General features: G+C 38.2%; 1 protein-coding gene across 2 annotated transcripts in view; it reads left to right on the plus strand.

Moving 5' to 3' along the window:
- The window catches only part of NRG3 (neuregulin 3), a 920,908-nt gene that overhangs the window by 894,911 nt on the left and 5,863 nt on the right, over nt 1-20,134 (plus strand). For both annotated transcript variants that reach the window (XM_073353289.1, XM_073353290.1), the window contains exon 8: nt 10,104-10,274. In XM_073353289.1, coding sequence (XP_073209390.1) covers nt 10,104-10,274 — 171 coding nt within the window. The remainder of the gene's footprint in view (nt 1-10,103; nt 10,275-20,134) is intronic.

Raw genomic sequence — 20,134 nt, forward strand, 5'->3', positions numbered from 1 at the left:
AAAATATACAATTTTCGCAACTTGTCTTCTGAAAATAGACATATCAGGCTTACAACTGTGTGGGCTTCTCATTTTTGCAACTTTCGTGCAGTGCTATTTAAATCTTTACCTTTTTTTCCTCATTAACATTCCCTATCCCTTTAGTGGTATAGGAAATACTGTTTTTATATTGTAGGAATGCCAGTTACTTGCCAAACAGCAATTGTTAAAGTTTTATTTTGAACTGGTCAAAAGTGATAAGCAGTTTTTGCAAAAAAAAATATAAAATAATAATAATAATTTTCATTCTGATTGTTTTAAAATGAGCATTTTTTGTTTATTTGAAATTGTTCACAGAAGTTTTTAGAGAGAATTTTCAGGGTTTTGTTGTCTTGTCCCATTTGCTCCTCTCTCTGTTTTTTGTTTTTTCTCTTTCCCCACTTTCTTTTTTCTATTTTGTCATGGGGAAAGGGGAAAAAATGAAAACTGAAAAAACAAAAATATTTCTTTTTCAGGTTCAGGAATAAAAAACATGTTTTCAATAAAAGACCAATGTTCAGCGACCAAAAATTTACTTTTCTTTTTGCAAATTCCCAAACAAGAGCAAACAAAGGCTTCTAAATGCAGTGGGCTCCATTTCAGGCTTCTGTCTGTGCAGTTCTTCTTGCAGGTTTGGCACTAAAGAGTTTCACAAACCTCTTACAGGCAGTAACTCTGCACTGTCCTGCAGTACTCTCCTGTTGAGCTGCCGCTCTGGGTCTTACCCATGGAAGGCCAAAGAAACCAAGCAGAGAAGGCAGCCGTCATACCAAAGATCATAAGTAACTGGTCTCTGACTTCATCAGGAGTGTTGGAGCAGAAGATTCATCCTTCTCTTACCTACCTCACTCAGAGCTACTACTCAGGGCATAGGGACTAGAGAAAGGGGGCTAGAAGGAAAAGAATAAAGGCTGGAAGTGGAGGGAAAAGTTGTTGGGGAAACTAGAGCAGGGGAAGGAAAATATGAGGTGGAGGAAAGGTGAGAGAAGACCAGCAGTATGCAAAGACAAGTAACGAGCACTGGTAGACCCAGGAAATGAAAATAGATCCTGTGGGTCAGAGAGAGAAAATGGGGGATCAGGAGAAAAGAAAAAGATATTGAGGCTAAGGGATGCAGGGGAGGCAAAAAGGAAATGGGGGCCAAGGAGAAGGACTGAGGGAAAGGGAAGCATGGCAATGATACTGTTAAAAACGGGAATGGGAAATGGGGCTGAGGAGACAGAAGAAAATGGCACAGAATATTAATAAGCTGAATAAACAATAGTCCAAAAAAGGGAAATGAAGTGAAGGAGAGCAAAGTATTACTGAGAGATGGAAGGCAAGAAAGAGGGGAGGAAAGAAATGAGGACAGTAAACCAGGACACCCTTCTCTTTACACACTCACACACATTTAAGAACAAAATGTTGTTTGTGCAGCTACATTTTGTTTGTGATGTGACAAAGAGAGTGAAGAGATGGGATTCCTGGGATGTACAGGGACAAAAGGAGGGACAGTCATGATCGTATATTAGGGGAATCAGAAGAACTAGAGCCAGATTGTGTGTCTGTACACCTAGTGTTTCCACTCAGGAAAAAAAAAATGCAGAGGGACACTTGTCTTGTTCCGTTAAACAGTGTCTGAATTCAATCCTGGAAGTGTATGAAGTATCCCTGTCTTCCAGATTTTCTATCAGTTTATAAAGCACTTTAGGATCCATTACACTGGTTGTGATTCTTTTCTGCACAGCTGTAATCAGGTGATCTGCTGAAAAAATCAGGATGGTGGAAGTTCTAATGCCTTCCTATGGATCTCTGCAGTCAGATTAATGTTGCTGCTTCTGAGCCAGTATATACCAGATGAATAGTTGGCAGTTTATGCCTGAATCGCTTTCAAGGTGCTTAACTGCCTATTGCAATAAAGTACCCTTTGATTTTTATCTCAAGTTTTCTCACTTAAATTGTGTCCCTCCTGCTAATGCTTTTCATGTTTCAGTAAACAAAGGTACTTCTCAATGTGCTCATCCATCATGAGATGTATAATCAGTTTTGTTTGGTAACAAACTAAAACAAAAAAGAGCAAGATGGTTCCCAGAATTATTATAAATTCAATGCAGTGCAATTTTCCACCTTACACACAAGTTTAACTCTTCTGGGAGCTGTGCATGTGTACTGACAAGGCAATATGCCACTTGCTGAGTAGGGTTTGGTTCTATTCAGTTGTTTAACCTGAAGAAAAATTCCACACAAAACAACTTGCAAATATGCATTGATAATTCATCATTAAGGTTAGAGAAGGTTGAACTATTTCTTCTAAGACATTCATTGATCAGGGCTGTATCTCTTTCTGACTTGTGAATTGTTCATAACCCAGGCATTATTTATATGGATTTGTTTATTAATCATAATTGACTAATAGTTTTTGTTTACTGACATATTAGGTGCATCTTTGAATATTTTGCAATCAGTCTTGTTATTGTTCACCTAAGTCCCCTTAGCATGTTTTCCCCCCTCTGATTGGATGATATAAACTTTATAAATAGGAACAGTGCCTAAAGAAATCTGACTGTCTTAGGGAGAAGAGCACTTTATAGGAGAAAGATAGCAGGAGACAGAGTCTTAGAAAAGTTTCCTGATGTATTTTGGACCAGATGGAATATTCTATCTAGCTACATACATTCAGTCCAGATATTAAAATAGTTTGATTCCCTCCTGTTTGAGGGAAAGACAAAAGACATATAGGTCTGATTTATTATTGGCTCTCTAGCAGATTTTACATTTAAATTTGTCTTGCCAAATTCTCACAAATCATTGTATGAATACGTAGGGTGGCCAGGTGAGCAATTTCTGTGCAAATGTGTTTGTGCACATACACATGTTTTTGTATATTCATAGTTGTCTGTGTTCACACAATAAAAGCTTCTCATGGCTATGTTAGGAGACTTACCATTAGCACTATTGACGAAAAAGAGTTTTGCCCTATAATTCAGTACAGTTTAAGCTTTATGGATGTGCAAAACGTATTATATTGTTTTTAGGACTGTTAACAAGTATTATATTGTTTTTAGAACTGTTAGCAAGTTGTCACTGAACTGTTGTCAGTACCTAAAGAAATCAAGTGATGTACACATAAGTCTGCAACTTCTAGCCTGACCTATAGCAACAATTGGGCAGCTAATGTAAATAATGTTCTGCAAATATTTGATGGAATTTGTTTATGAATTTGCTTTTTCCTGTGTTCATATTCATTTTTGTGTACATTCCATAAAGATTTGATCAATCAACTTTTACTGGCAAAAATGTTCTAGGAAACAAAATTTCACATGGTTAAATTTTCATATGTAGGTCTTCGCGTGGAAAATCCTGCATTCTCACCCAATCAGAGAAGAGAAAAAATACTATGCAACTTATGAGATCACTCACTACTAAGTGAGACAGCCCCCATTTCAAATATCTGAGGTCAGTTTGGAGAATAAAATATTCCACAAAGAGCTAAAAAAAAAGAATAACAAATTTGTGGACAAAGTAATATGCTTGTGGATTTCCACAGGCAGTAAAAGTAGAGGTTTCAGTCCACTGTGTATTATCCAGTCAGCTACACCTTTTCAGACTCCCTCCTCAGAATCCAAGCACAGATTGTTGATTGTTTTGTGGTGTTGTAAGGTGAATAAATTTTCACAAAGGAGGAGGCTGAGATCATAAAACTCATTTCTCAGAGAATAAATTTCAAGAGCTAATCCCCAGTCTTTAGAATCAAAAGTATAGTACTTCAATCCACACAACACTCTTTTAAAAAAAATGTTTCTCTAGAGTTCTAAACAGCTGAGGAAAAATACATTTAAAGAGGTCATTGAAAACCCCTTACTATCACAACATGTTATTGATTTTTCGAATTAAAAAGTTAAAACTGTGGCAGAGTCTGGGATGCAGAACAATATAAGATGTTTGTGAAGAACGGGGACAGAGTTCTTGAAGAGAAAATAAGACAGATGACTTTAGGAGGCAACATCTGTTTTATTTTAGGGAGAAAAAGTTGATTTGATAGTAGAGCATATGGGGAGTCTGTCCAAGATACTTAGTCCAGGTGGGGGCTGCTTAGGAAGGAAGTGTGGCCCTAGCAACAAATAAAGATCACATTGTGTACAGAATGAAGCCCACTTTTAATGCAAGTACTGTGAAAGGAAGAACAAACACATCAGCAGTTGACTGGATTGCAAAAGAGACTGGGTTTATGCATGTAATCAAAGGTAATCCTTCTTACAAATATATGCACACACAAAAACTATATTAAAGTATAAGAACACAAGAATAGCCATACCGGGTCAGACCAATGATCCATCTAGCCCAGTATTCGGTCTTCCAACCGTGACCGATGCCAGATACTTGAGAGGGAATGAACTGCCCTGTTATCTAGTCCCAGCTTCTGACTGTCAGAGGATTAGGGACACCTGGAACATGGGACTGTGTTTCTGACTGTCTTGGCTAATAGCCATTGATGGACCTATTCTCCATGAATTTATGTAATTCTTTTTCAAAACCAGTTATAATTTTGGCCTTCACAATATTCCCTGACAATAAGGTTCCACAGGTTGACTGTGCATTGTGTGAAGTAGTACTTCCTTCTGTTTGTTTTAAACTGCTGCCTATTAATTTCATTGGGTGTCCCCTGGTTCTTCCTGTGATGCCCTTCCCCCCGCCCATGGGTGCAAGCTGGAACTGGGGTACCACTGAGCCCTCTGTCTCAGAAGACTGGGATCCCTCTAACACTGTTTTGCCTTGACAAGCTGCAGACTGCTCCTGGTCCTGCACTCACACAAATCTTTATGGAGGCAGGGACACACCCAGCTGCAGTCACATGAAGGCTCATCCACAGCCTAGGACCCAGAGCGTACTGTCTTGCCATGGTAAAAAGCCTGATCAATATAAGTTTATTACTGAGTCCGCTCATCCCTCAAAGTGGAGAAGACAGTGCACCAGTTTTTGTTCCTGAGCAGATTCCCCAAGGAATTCTAACAAAACACACTACAGAAAGAGAGATTTTAAGTGATTATAAGTAGTGAGCCTACAGATCAAAGCAGATTACCTAAGAAATAAACAAAAACACAATCTGTGCTTTAGAAACTAGATAGGATTTGAATCAAGCAGTGCCTCAGCCTGTTAGCTAGTATAAGCAGGTTACTGCTTTTGCATACACAGGCAGGAATTCTTCTGTCTTGCCTGGTACCCCCCTTCTCCCAGTTCAGTCTTTGTTTCTCAGGTGTTGTAGGGGGAGTAAGGCCAACTGATGATGTCACTTCTCCTTTTATATCTTCTTCCAGCTTTCTGGAAAAATCTTTTGCTGTGACATGAGTCAAACAGTCTCCATTTTGTACATGCTATCTCTGAGAGGTTTCCATTGTACACAGTTCCTGGGGTAATCCTTGTGAGTGTTTTGTATTCTCCTCAACATTGTTTGGTCTTTTTAGTATTGTACCTGAAAGGCTGTTCACAACATGTTTCAGTGGCACATATATTGCAAAACTTCCTATACAATGATAGCACAGAAAATTAACAAGATATTAATGTTCAACAGATTAAGACTTTTAAAATTATATCTCACAAGGCATACTTTGTACAAGATGCATTATAATTATATTATAACCATATCATAATTGTAGCATTATAGTGACTATGGGGTGCAGAGTATCACATTTGTGTTATGGGAAGGGAATGAATCACACTCTTAGGCACTTTCTCCACATCATATCCACTTTCATATGCACTTTCTACATCTCTATCCTATCCCCCTTTAGTCTCTTTTCTAAGATGAACAGTCCCAGTCTTTTTAATCTCTCCTTCTATGGAAGCTGTTCCATACCCCTAATCATTTTTGTTGCCCTTCTCTGTACCGTTTCCAATTCTAATATACTTTTTTTTTTTTTGAGATGGGTGACTGCATGCAGTATTCAAGGTGTGGGCGTACCATAGATTTATATAGTGGCATTATGATATTTCCTGACTTATTTTTTACTCCTTTCCTAATGGTTCCCAATATTCTATTAGATCTTTTGACTGCTGTTGCACATTGAGCAGCTGTTTTCAGGGAACTATCCACAATGACTTCAAGATCTCTTTCTTGAGTTGTGACAGCTGGTTTAGACTCCATCACTGTGCATGTATAGCAGGTATTATGTTTTCCAATGTGCATTGCTTTGCATTTAAAAACACTGAATTTCATGTGCCATTTTCTTGCCCAGTCACCAACTTTTGTGAGATTCCTTTATAACTTTTTGCAGACAACTTTGGACTTAACTAAGTTGAGTAACTTTTTTATTGTCTGCAAACTTTGCCACCTCATTTTTAACCCCTTTTTCCAGATAATTTATGAATATGTTGAACAGCTGAGGTCCCAGTACAGATCCTTGGGGGAGCACTCTGTTTACTCTCTGCACTGTGAAAACTGACCATTTATTTCTACCCTTTGTTTCCTAGCTTTTAACCAGTTACTGATCCATGAGAGGACCTTCCCTCTTATTCCATGACTGCTTCCTTTACTTAAAAGCCTTTGGTGAGGGACGTTGTCAAAGACTTTCTGAAAATCCAAGTACACTATATCTTCTAGATCACCCATATACACATGCTTGTTGATTCCCTCAAAGAATTCTAATAAATTGGTGAGGCATGATTTACCTTTACAAAAACCATGTTAAGCCTTCGCCAACGTATTGTATTCATGGTCTGGTTCTGACATTAGGTTTACTGGTCTATAATTGTGAGGTTGTCTTTGGAGCTTTTTTAAAAAAATTGGGATTACGTTAGCTATCCTCCAAACATGTGATAGAGAGGCCAACTGAAATGATAGGTTACGTACCACAGTCAGTACTTCTGCAATTTCATGTTCCTTCAGAACTCTTGAGTGAATGCAATCTAATCTTAGTGACTTATGACCATTTAATTTATCAATTTGTTCCAAGAGCACCTCTAATGACACCTCAATCTGCAAAAGTTCCTTAGATGTGTCACCTAAAAAAATGGATTGGGTGTGGGAATCTCCCTCCAATACTCTGCAGTAAAGACTGATGCAATTAACACATACAGCTTCCCTGCAGTGGGCTTGTCTTCCTTATATGCTCCTTTATCACATTGATTGTTCAGTGGCCCCACTGATTGTTTGCAGGCTTCCTGCTTCTGATGTATTTTTTTAAAAATACTGCTAGTTTTTGTGCCTTTTATTAGTTGGTCTTCATAATTTTTTTGGCCTGCCTAATTATACTTTTACACTTGACTTGGCAGAGTTTTTGCTCCTTTCTATTTTTCTCAGGAGAATTTTCCAGTTCTTAAAGGATGCTTTTTTACCTCTTACTGCCTCTTTTACTTATCTGTTTAGCCATGGTGGCATTTTTGGTCTTCTTGCTGCTGCTGCTGCTGCTGTTTCTTCTTGTTTATTTATTTATTTAGGATATATATTAAGTTATTATGTTTTTTTTAAAATGTCATGCAGCTTGCAGGCATTTCACTTTTGTTCATTTTAATTTCTGTTTAATTACCTTTCTCATTTTTGTATAGTTTGCCTATTTGAAGTTAAATGCTACTGTGGTGGGTTTCTTTGGTATTTCCCCCTCTACAAGGATGTTCAATTTAATTACATTATTGTTGCTCTTGGGTTCCAAGACTAGCTGCTCCAAGAAGCATTTGTTAATGCTAGAAACTTTATCTTTGCATCCCGTCCTGAGGTGACATATACCAAGTCAATATGGTTGTCAAGGTTCCTTCCCCACTCTGAACTCTAGGGTACAGATATGGGGACCTGCATGAAAACCTCCTAAGCTTACTGTTACCAGCTTAGGTTAAAACTTACCCAAGGTACAAACTATTTTACCCTTTGCCCTTGGACTTCCACTGCCACCACCAAACTTTATCTGGGTTCCTGAGAAAACGTCGTTTGGAAACGTCTTTTCCCCCAAAATCCTCCCAACCCTTGCACCCCACTTCCTGGGGAAGGTTTGGTAAAAATCCTCACCAATTTGCATAGGTGACCACAGACCCAAACCCTTAGATCTTAAGAACAATGAAAAAGCATTCAGTTTTCTTACAAGAAGACTTTTAATAGAAGTAAAAAAGAATCACCTCTGTAAAATCAGGATGGTAAATACCTTACAGGGTAATTAGATTCAAAACATAGAGAATCCCTCTAGGCAAAACCTTAAGTTACAAAAAAGACACACAGACAGGAATAGTCATTCTATTCAGCACAGCTATTTTCTCAGCCATTTAAAGAAATCATAATCTACTGCATCTCTAGCTAGATTACTTACTAAGTTCTAAGACTCCATTCCTGTTCTGTCCCCGGCAAAAGCATCACACAGACAGACACAGACCCTTTGTTTTTCTCCCTCCTCCCAGCTTTTGAAAGTATCTTGTCTCCTCATTGGTCATTTTGGTCAGGTGCCAGCGAGTTAGCTTCTTAACCCTTTACAGGTGAAAGGATTTTTCCTCTGGCCAGGAGGGATTTTAAAGGTGGTTACCCTTCCCTTTATATTTATGACAATGGTGATAGTTGAAATCATAGAATCATAGAATATCAGGGTTGGAAGGGACCTCAGGAGGTCATCTAGTCCAACCCCCTGCTCATAGCAGGACCATTCCCCAATTAAATCATCCCAGCCAGGGCTTTGTCAAGCCGGACCTTAAAAAGTTCTAAGGAAGGAGATTCCTAATATCCAACCTAAACCTCCCCCACTGCAACTTGAGACCATTGCTCCTTGTCCTGTCATCTTCTACCACTGAGAATAGTCTAGAGCCATCCTCTTTGGAACCACCTCTCAGGTAGCTGAAAGCAGCTATCAAATCCCCCCTCATTCTTCTCTTCTGCAGACTAAACAATCCCAGTTCCCTCAGTCATGTGTTCCAGACCCCTAATCATTTTTGTTGCCCTTCGCTGGACTCTCTCCAATTTATCCACATCCTTCTCGTAGTGTGGGGCCCAAAACTGGACACAGTACTCCAGATGAGGCCTCACCAATGTTGAATAGAGGGGGAAGATCACGTCCCTCGATCTGCTGGCTATGTCCCTACTTATACATCCCAAAATGCCATTGGCCTTCTTGGCAACAAGGGCACACTGCTGACTCATATCCAGCTTCTCGTCCATTATTATTGGGTTTTCTGTAGCCTCTCTAATCTCCTTGAGCCTTTCGCAATCACCATCACCATCCTGGTCAGGTGGTTGGTAGTACATTTCTATTGCTATACTCTTATTATTCAAGCATGGAATTTCTACCAATAGAGATTCTTTGGTACTGTTTGATTCATTTAAGATTTTTACTATGTTTGACTCTATGCTTTATCATTAAGATTATGCCACAGACTAATAGATAATAAAGGAAATGCACAGATGACATACTGCAAAAGAAGAATAGCTGGAAAACAAACAAGTCAGTGATGCTATGCACCTTTGTAACCAGTTAATGATAGAAATAGGTTATGATTCTGGCTTAATCGTGTGTTTCCTTACTTTTGCATTAGCAGCAACTGAATTCAACTCTAACATAAAATAACTTTATGTGGATTCCAGATCCCTTATGATTCCTGCAGTAAATGGAAACAATTCCTAGCTCCATTAAAATATAAAAATAATTTTCAGAAGGTGGCACTTTTCTGTAATAGGTAAAACGTATTTAAAAATTACTCAAATTTTGTGCAACCTTACCACAATAAAAAAAGAAAGTACAACTGATTGTTACTAAAAATGTACAGTGCAGGTTGATAAAGCTGTGGTAGATATGCCTAAAATTTAAGGTCCAGATCCTCAGCTGTTGATCTGACACTAAGTACCAGGATGATAATGATGGGAAATAGAAGGACATCTGACCAAATACAAGAGAATTACCAATGTACCTTTCATTTATTTCTATTCTTCCAGGAGAGACTGACATTTAAACATGGAATAAACAGCCAAGTAAGAATTACAGCATTATATTTCCATGGAGAACTACTGCTGACATCACAAATGACCCCAGCAAAATTATAATACCACAGTCCATGTATTATTAATTCTGTAATCTTTACTTTATACATATTTATGTTGGGGGCTCTGGTAATTTTTACCGTACTCTTGTTCTTGTCCCCAGAAGTCTCTCTTCATGCTGCAGCCCAGGACAAAGAAGTGGAATGCTACACAAGAATGCCTTTCGGAGGACTCCACCCTTACCTCGGGGTAGGTTCAATGGAATTACAGGACCAGCATATCAACAGCTAGAAGAGTCAAGGATCACAGATCAGGACACAATGCCTTGTCAAGGGTATGTAATAAAAACAACTGAAGCAAACAAGTACATTATCAGCTGCAAAATAAAATAAATAAAAATCCCTTATCTGGAAAATCTGCTTTGCTATTACAGTACTTGCTAGTTTTGAGACAATTATGCATCCAATGTATAATGTTAAAAGCAAAAATACATTTTCAACATATTGGCCTTTGAGGATATTATATTTTTATTTGGATGGCTGCTTTTTATTTTAATCCCTTCAAAGTCTGAAGAAGAAATGATCAGCACAGACTGCAAGTGATTGCCTGCTTGGCATCTTTTACAGATATTGTTTTTCTCATTTACTGATATCATGATCTGTAATTCTAGTGAGTAGTACACAGCATTGTCTTCACCATCAATACTGGACAAATATGGGAAAACAAATAGTGCAAAGCTCACATTTTGTTTACAATTACAAAATATGCTACCTTAAATACATTTGGAGTAGACATAACATGACCTTGTCAGTTGCCTTTTCCCTTTAAAATGCACAAAAAAAGTTGTGGAGTTATTTTCTTTTTCAACTCATCTTCAGTAAAAGATACAGCAATTGAATGCAAGTGCCACTTACTCTTCAGGCTTGACTTTCAGAAGTGCAGCTTCCTTTGAAGTCAGTTGTTGTTGCAGCCGCTGAGTGCCTCTGAAAGCCAATCCCATAATATTTAAATATTCCACAGTTTTCCAAAAGAGCCTCCAGATCTTATACAAATATAATTCTTGTTCAATGAGGAGGAAATGTCTGGGATGTAATGGGTCTGGCACTTATTTCACATAAACTGTTAGAAATCAAGATTAATTGCACTGAAATCAATGGAGTTACACTGATATAAAATGGGCATAAGTTAGAATAGAATCAGCCTCCAATATTTCTGAATTGACTATGTGCAACACCTGAAATAAATAAAATAAACTGAAGAGACAAGATGGGCTTGTGTATGTGTTTTTAGTTTTGAAGGTCAGAAGCAACCATTGTGCCCTTCTGCTTTTACCTCCTGGATAACACAGACCACAGCTGTTTATCGGCATATATATATATATATATATATATGTTTTTTATACAGTGCTTTTCACCCCCAAAAGATTCCTGAACACTTGACAGACTGCATTAGGTATATGTAGTACTATGGACTTACCTTTGGGTTGGAGGCTACCATCTTAGTGGCATATGGTATACTGCATAGCAGGAGGGGAAGATGATATTTTAAACATGGACACTTGGGCAAGCCACAGCTCTAATAAAAGCCTGTATCAAATCTTTAATATCACAGCAGATCATAGAGAAACCTAGTCTGAGCCACATTCAGATAATTGTATCACTAAGGGCTATTGAGAACAGTCAAACAGATTTATTTTAATTGTCTTTTGGGTTTTATTATTTTAATTTATTTTTTACCTAAGTCATTACAATAATCTCTTTAAATTACTTAAGGGATTCATTGGTTAACAAATACAATATCCATTGTGAGGCAGTTTTATTGTACTTCTTTAAAGTATGGCATATTTAAGGAGAATCAGTTGCCATAATTTATCAGGGCTTTCAGAGAGTGTTTGACAAGGTTCCTCATTAGAGTCTGCCAAAGAAATTAAGTTGTCATGGGGGAAAGTATTGTCATGGTTCAAAAAAAGGGGGGCTAAAACAGGAAGCAAAGTGTAGGAATAAATAGTCAATTTTCATCATGACAAAAGTTTAACAGCAGGGTGCACTGAGGTTCCATACCAGTGAAGCTTCAATATATTTATTAGAGTCCCGTAAAGGGGAATGAGTAGTGAAGTAACAAAAGTTAGAGATGACACAAAGTTCTTTAGGTTAGTCAAGTTCAGAGATGACTGAGCGACTTCAGAAGGAATTAGCCAAGCTAGATGAACTGGCAACACAATGGCAGATAAAGTACTGTGATGATAAATGCAAAGTAATAAAATTGGCATTGTGGACAGCTTAATGTGCTACTTGCTAGTCAAAAAAGCAAACATGAATGATGTTAGGATGCATAAGGAACAGTGTGGAGAATAATACAGAAATTATTATAAAGATAATATATAAATCAGTGGTTGGGCCTCTTCTGTAATGTGCGAACAGTACTGGTCAACGCATCTCAAAATAATATTTCAGAATTAGAGAGGTTCAAAAGACAGATGATGAAACTGATTATGGATATAGAAAATCTCTCCTATGAAGAGACACTGAAAAGACTGTGCTTGTCTGCCTTAGAAAGAAGACAAATAAATGGGGGCATGATAGAAGTATGTAAAATAATGATAGTTTAGAGAAGGTAGGTTGGGAGATTCTGCTGTACCTGTCTCATTACTCAAGAATGAGGGGACATTCAATGAAATTAAAAGGTGTCAACTTCAAAAATGATAAAAAAAAATGAGATTTTTTTTTCAAACAATGCATATTTAGACCATAGAACTCATTGTCATAAGGTATTGCTGAGGCCAAGAACTTAGCAAGATTCAGAAAAGGGATTAGATAGTTAGATGGATGACACAGATATATAGATTTATAATAGTCAATGCTAACAACTTTGGAAGGATGTGAAATCACATGGTCCAGGATATAAACAAATCTCTGATTATGAGGATGAGATCTTCCTGGGGGAAGATTATCACACATCTGTCTACTGCAGGAAATCCTACACCTTCTCTGAAGCAGTTGGTGCTGGCCATTGCAGAGACGTGAAACTGAACTAGATGGAACTCAGGTTTGATCTAATCTGGCAATTCCTATGTTTCGATAAAAAAAAAATGGAGATATGTGGGTGACATTTGCAGGTTTTTGTTATGTATTTTGATACTTTACTGTTTTCCATTGACTACTGTTGGGTACTGCATGTGAGTTTGAGAAAGTCTATGGGGAGCATTAATTTACCTCAGTAGCCTTTGGTTCAGGCCATGTACCATGTTTCTTCCAGCTGTTGTGTGGTGACTGTTGTTGTCAGCAAAACATGATCAGCCTCTCAATGTGCCGGTAGTAGCTCTGGCTTTTAAGTGCATGCACATGCTAGAATGCTAGGACAAAGCTTCCCAGACAAGCGTAGCTGGACCCATGGACACAGTCACAGAGGCAGTCTTTTGGCAGTAGCCAAAATTTGCACGGGAAAATGACAGCAGGATGAAATCTTTTCATAGACAGACGATTCTGAAATCCCATGGTGCAAGTTTCAGAAGGTTCAGTTACTGAAGGTCTGAACAGCAAAGTCCCAGACCTAAGGTTTCTCTTCTCTTGAGGTGATTTAATCCCAACTACATGAATATAAATGCCACTGTCAGAGCAAATCACTGGGGCAGTCACAAAAAGCACGGATTGACAGAGGGAGGTTGTTTAGATAGCCTGCAGGAGATAAGCAGTGACTCTGAAGCATGAACACACTGGTCAGTTTAGCAGGTAGACCAGTAAGTTGTGTCCCCCTTCACTGGGCTAAATAGTTTTTTGTTGAAGTAAATAAAGACAAATAGGTTTAAAGTTAAGGCTCTCATATAGACAGAGATCCAGATGCTTACACAACACACAGTCAAATTTCAAATAGTGCTGGGGTTCTCACGATATGGTGGCCTTAAAAGGACAATTTAAGTACAGGTTGTTTATTGCATGATGAGAACAAAGCCCCCCAGACACTCAGAACAGAGATTTTTCTATTCTGCAGCGTCTTTGAAAAGCAACACCATGCTAAATCAGAAGCTGCTATTAGAGCAGGGCAAAGGCAAAAGGGGGCAGAGGGTCACACAATGCACAATCCCCACCTCAAATAATCTGATATGAGTCAATAGCACGTCGAATCTCATTATAAATGTATTTAAATAAGCTCTCTGAGCATTCAAATTTTGTTACAAATTAATGAAAATCCATCACTAGATTTTGGGAGATGCAGCCCACATTTAAGACAAATTCATATCCTTAGCAGGGCAAGAGTAACTAGGAGACCAAAAAAAAACGTGCACTAGTAGAAGTAATTGTCTTAGAAGGCTGTACTATTTTAAACATGTTGCAATACATGAATTACTCTGCCTTTCACCAGGTAAACAACTTCAGAGCCACCCAGCTGTATTAATTATTTTATTTGCTCCATGCAATACCTCAAACAAAAAGTCAGGTGAATCTGACCAACTCTGATCCCTGTGAGTTCATGTCACCTCTATCTCTGGGCATCCTCAGGCAACAGAAGGCTTTTCTTTTACTGAGGGCTATCAACCAGAAAGAAATAAGGAAATCCATAATCACCCAGGTGTACATATGAACAACTGAAATTCCAGTAAAGTAGCATTTAATGACCATTCTCATAAGGACAAATTCAAAAGTTGTAACTAAGCACAAATGTTCGATGGACTCCAAAGGGCGATCAATTTTCTGGTTTGAGGCACTACAAATAATGGTACAAATAGTACCAATGACAGTCTATCTCTTGTTGCCCAACTTAACAAGAATACATATATGTCCTCTGTGGTGCAGGGAAGAATTGTCAATGCACTGTGATAAAAATAATCTAGCAATGCATTAAAAAAAGTCTTCATTTCAAGGCAGGTTTCAGAGCAGTAGCCGTGTTAGTCTGTATCAGCAAAAACAACGAGGAGTCCTTATGGCACCATAGAGACTAACACATTTATTTGGGCATAAGCTTTCGTGGGCTAGAACCCACGAAAGCTTATGCCCAAATAAATTTGTTTGTCTCTACGGTGCCACAAGGCCTCCTCGTTATTTCAAAGCAGGTGTTCCTTCAACCTTGTAATCCCAAAGATAATTCCTTTATTACTCCTGCTTCCTTTCCTGTGCCCAAAATGTATGGTACAGTCTAGTCTTAAAGCATCAAAACAGATAAAACTATAGGTCCCCCTTTGAAGCCCACCACTCTTTCTTAACCCGCTTCAGTTAATAGGTGAATTTCCTGTGACACTTTATGAATTCCTACCACATTCTCACTCTTCAGTACAAATGTAGGGTTAGATTTTGATCTCCCTTACATGGTTGTAAATCTGGAGTAACTCAGTGAAAAAAAAAAACGTTCTGATAATTTTTCACTGAAAATGTGGATGCAATTGATATGTTGTTGCTAAATTTTTTGATTTTGTCAAATCATTTTTGTCAGAAAATGCTGATTTGACAAAACCAAAGAATTTTGCAAGAAATTTATTGATCAGCTCTCTGTTAAAGCAACTTAGCTAGCGATGTGATAGATTCTCTGTCACTAGGCAACTTTTAATCAAAATTGGCTGTCTTTCTAAAATATATGCTGTTGTCTAATTCATCCAGAAGTTAGTGGCCTTGACACAAAAATTAGTGGGTGAACTCTATAGACTGTTTTATGTGAGAATTCAGACTAGAAAGATTATCACAGAGGGCTGCTCTGGCCTTAAAATCTTTTGAGTCAGTGGAAAACTCCTTGGGTATCTTTCAGGCCACGGAGCTGAGGGGGCCACTTGGGCCATAGCCCAACCACTTTTTGTCTGAGTAGCACAGGGTCACAACATAACTCACTCAAATTTGGCATGACCTCCTCTCTGTCATGACAGAAGGATGGCCAGGCCAAACCTGAGTGGTGCTCTGACCATGTGAGCCTGATCCCAATACCACTCACTCAAATTTGAAAGAAGTGGGAGTAGTAGCTTATGGACCAAGGGAATCAGGCTGCTAGGGGGCAGGAGGAGGTAGCCCTGAGAGAGGAAGAGGAGAATCAGCAGTGGGGAGGCAAACCAACCCCTCCCCGCCCCTTTAAGCAGCCTCTGGGGTCTCTGGCACATGTCTTATGACTGAGACCAGGTAAGAAAGACCAGATTTTCACTAGCGCTACTGTGTGTGACTCTTATTATTTAAGGCAGAGTCAGTTTACGATCTATATACGTGTGTGGTTCAAGTGTTGAATTCTATCATGAAACCCAGATACCATAGGAGTGAGTGCTTAAGAATTCCTTGTATTGAATAAAGAAAAGGAGTACTTGTGACATAGCTATTACCAGCAGGAGAGTGGGGTGGGGGGAGAGAAAACCTTTTGTAGTGATAAACACCCATTTTTTCATGGTCTGTGTGTATAAAAACATCTTCTGTATTTTCCACAGTATGCATCTGATGAAGTGAGCTGTAGCTCACGAAAGCTTATGCTCAAATAAATTGGTTAGTCTCTAAGGTGCCACAAGTACTCCTTTTCTTTTTGCGAATACAGACTAACACGGCTGTTACTCTGAAACTTGTATTGAATAATCAGCTAGTACCAGTGTGTCAGAGTTCCTTCCCCACTCTGAACTCTAGGGTACAGATGTGAGGGCCTGCATGAAAGACCCCCTAAGCTTATTCTTACCAGCTTAGGTTAAAAACTTCCCAAAGGTACAAACTTTGCCTTGGCCTTGAACAGTAATGCTGCCACCACCAAGCGTTTTAAACAAAGAACAGGCAAAGAGACCACTTGCAGACGTCTTCCCCCAAAATATCCTCCCAAGCCCTCCACTCCCTTTCCTGGGGAAGGCTTGATAATAATCCTCACCAATTTGTACAGGTGAACACAGACCCAAACCCTTGGATCTTAAGAACAATGAAAAATCAATCCGGTTCTTAAAAGAAGAATTTTAATTAAAGAAAAGGTAAAAGAATCACCTCTGTAAAATCAGGATGGAAAATACTTTACAGGGTATTATCTATACAGGGTATTCAGATCATTCCCTTTTTGAAGGGGAAGAGCAGTTTTATGTTTTAATCTTGAAAGCTAATTTGATACCAGAATTCTTAAAAGAGAGTCCTTAAAAAGGAGTTGCAATAATGGTTCAGTGTTAGGTGTGATGATACATGTGTTTCTTTGATTTCCTTTCTATTATACAGTTTTGTTTGTTAATCTGATTTTATTAAAATGAAGTCTTCAAAAAATAACGTACCAGGTCTTTGCAAAGCATGGTGCAGTCTACTGATGGGTTGATCTGTTTGGTTGAAAAAAGTGGGGTTGTTTTTTTGGAGCAAAACCATACAAAAGGTTTACGTTTTAAAAAACGACATTTTTCGCATGATGTGTTTTGATTTTTTAGTGTTTTGTTTTGTTTTATTTTTAAATCTCTTGTTCTCTGGAGTTTCAGCCTGGACCAAACACAAAGTGACAGAAACCCATTTCTGATCCCAAAAAAAGATACCAGAAATCTCACAGTATGGCTATTCCCTTGAGATTTCCAGTCCAATTGACTGTAGCTCTCACAAGGAAGTCGATTTCTGCAAAAATGTTTAAGTCCCCCGCCCCCCCAGTTTTTCCAGATAAATATCTGAACTTTTGATTGCATAGCCAAACCTACAATGTACTCTGCATCTTCTGGGGCTCATTCATCAGCAGTTCTGACTACAGGTTAGACAGAAATTGCACATTCATCTTTGGCAAAGGAGAGCTTTTATAATTATTTATTCTGGGCTACACAAATGTACTCCATCTTCTGAATTTTCTTCTCTTTTCTTGTTTGGGGGAAAGTGTTTGCTGCTTTCAAGAAATGCCAGGTTTCATGGTTTGAAATAGGGCCTGACAGTTTAGAGTTTGTTCAGCAGAGTTAATATCGGTTGATTAATTAGTGCACCCAGCTAATTAAATAGTAGAGAAACCTGTTCTAAATTAGATCCATAAACAAACAAAGCATCTCCGGGCCATTCACATCCCCAGAGACTGACTGTGGTCTGAGGGTGACAGTTTATTTTTGATTAAGTGGCCAGCATTTTGACTGCAGGTTATTTAGGTGACAGCTGTTTACCTTTCAGGATATTAACTTTTACGAGATGTATGGAGTCCTGCTGTGTGTCTGTGTATGTGTGTAAATATGCATGTACACAAACACACATCAGGTTTGTGTGTGTGTATATTATATATATTATAACACAAACCTGATGCGCACACACACACACAAACACATGCACACACAAGGCAGCATTTCTCTGTGTGTGTGTGTATATATATATATACATACATATACATATATATATATATATCATTTCTCTGTATTTTTATATATATTAACTTCGAAGATCTAGAGTTAGTTTGCTATAAAGTTATTTGTACTGTGCTGAGACAACCCATTTCAAATGTAGCTCTGCCCAACTTATTTTGTCCATCTTAAAATGTGTCAGGATTTGGAGAGGGTAGCATACCATGTTTTGTTCAATTTTATTCTCACTCAGCACCCTGAGAATTACACAAATAAAACACGTAATTATTATTACTTATTCTAAATGTTTATTAGTTTCTTCTTTTGTCTCTGTTTAAGCAAAGGAGGTGAGGAGAGGAAGGGAGTTGCATTCCAGAAGGACAAAAAAAGGAAATGTAAAATGAGTTTATTTAGGAAGAAAATAATTATTTTCTTTAAGGAAAAGTTGTTTAAAATGTATTTGTTCTGTATCTTTATAATAATGCCCCATTTTCTGTGATCGCTCTGGGTCTAGTTCTGCTCCCAATTAAATCAGTAAAATTCTGTTTGCTGTTTCAAGAGCAGGATCCAGCCCCTACACAAATGAAAGTTGAGCCTCACTTGTTCAAATCTGATTTCCCTGCTATTTCCCTTCATCTGCTCACCCACAAATTGAATGCTTTAGTCCAGCTTTGATCCTTGATTGAAAACCACATGGACACAAGGATGGAAATGCACAATTCCCAGTGCAGGATTAGGACATCTGATTGTACTTAAGGAGGATTCACGGGAATGTGCTGAGCATTAAACATGTTTGCCGTTTTGGGGTTCGAAATATCATGACCTGAGTCCATATTATGGACTTGGCAAATTTTAACATTTTCATATCAATATCTGAGTTCATACTTGCTTATGCTAGTGTATCATCACTAGACATGTGAAATTCGTTAAAAGAATTCACTCGCTTCATTTGCAGGGTGCAGCCCAGAAAGTATATTTAGGGGCTGAATTATCAATACAAATGTATAATGCAACTGATGAGACCACTCCGGCTATAGTGATTTGAAAATTATTATATAAACAAATGCAAGGGAAGCAAGAGTGGGCACAAGCCAACAGGTCTGCACTATTTTGTTTTTATTTTATTTATTTATTTAAGATGTCCTCTCTACAGATGTATTTCTTTGATCCATATTTAATATTGATTCTTTGAAATGTGCTCTACGAGTGATTTTTGATAAATGGACTTGGAAGATGTCTAATTTCATTCTGTGTTTGCGTGTTTCTTCCTCATTTGCCCAAAAGTTGTTTTGCAACTTTCTTTAATACTTCCACTGTGAAACACAAGAGATATCACATCTCTTCAAGCAGCATCAGAGTTTGGTCCTTTCTCCCATAATTCCCTGGGCATACACAAGGTATCTCAAAAAGCCTTTCAACCCAGAATGCACTGCTGCTGGGAGTAGGGCAGGAACTTTTGGGATACAGACCAGAAAGCACTATTGCTAAATCAATTCAATGTGGTATTAGTGTAAAGAAAGGGTAGAATTGCAGGTCCACTGAACATAACACATGCCAAAGGTGGATATGCTGAATTGTATGTACAACTATCAATGTGCAATAATCAAGTCGACTACAATCAATGGAACACTAGTGAACATGTGCTATGTAAGGAATCTGTTCTTCTTCTTTATTAGTTCTCTATCTACCCATACCAAATGATGTACGTAAGCCCAAGTGACATGAGTTAGTTAAGTACAGGGATTAGTCCTCTTCAAGTCAAGATGGCAACTTTTTTACTTAAGTACCCAGCTGAATCTGAACCTTGAAGTGGAAACTCAGAAACCTAGTAAGATTAAATTACATTAGGGCCAAATCTTGCTTTCCTTGCTCTTGTGTAAAGCATGTAAGATTTAGCCTTTATCTTGTTTAGTTAAATAGTGATGTGATAATGTGACAAATGAAAATGAACTTTCAATAAAGATGTGGGGCCTGAA

The sequence above is a fragment of the Lepidochelys kempii genome, chromosome 7, assembly GCF_965140265.1.
Source record: "Lepidochelys kempii isolate rLepKem1 chromosome 7, rLepKem1.hap2, whole genome shotgun sequence".
NCBI classification, from domain to species: Eukaryota; Metazoa; Chordata; order Testudines; family Cheloniidae; genus Lepidochelys; species Lepidochelys kempii.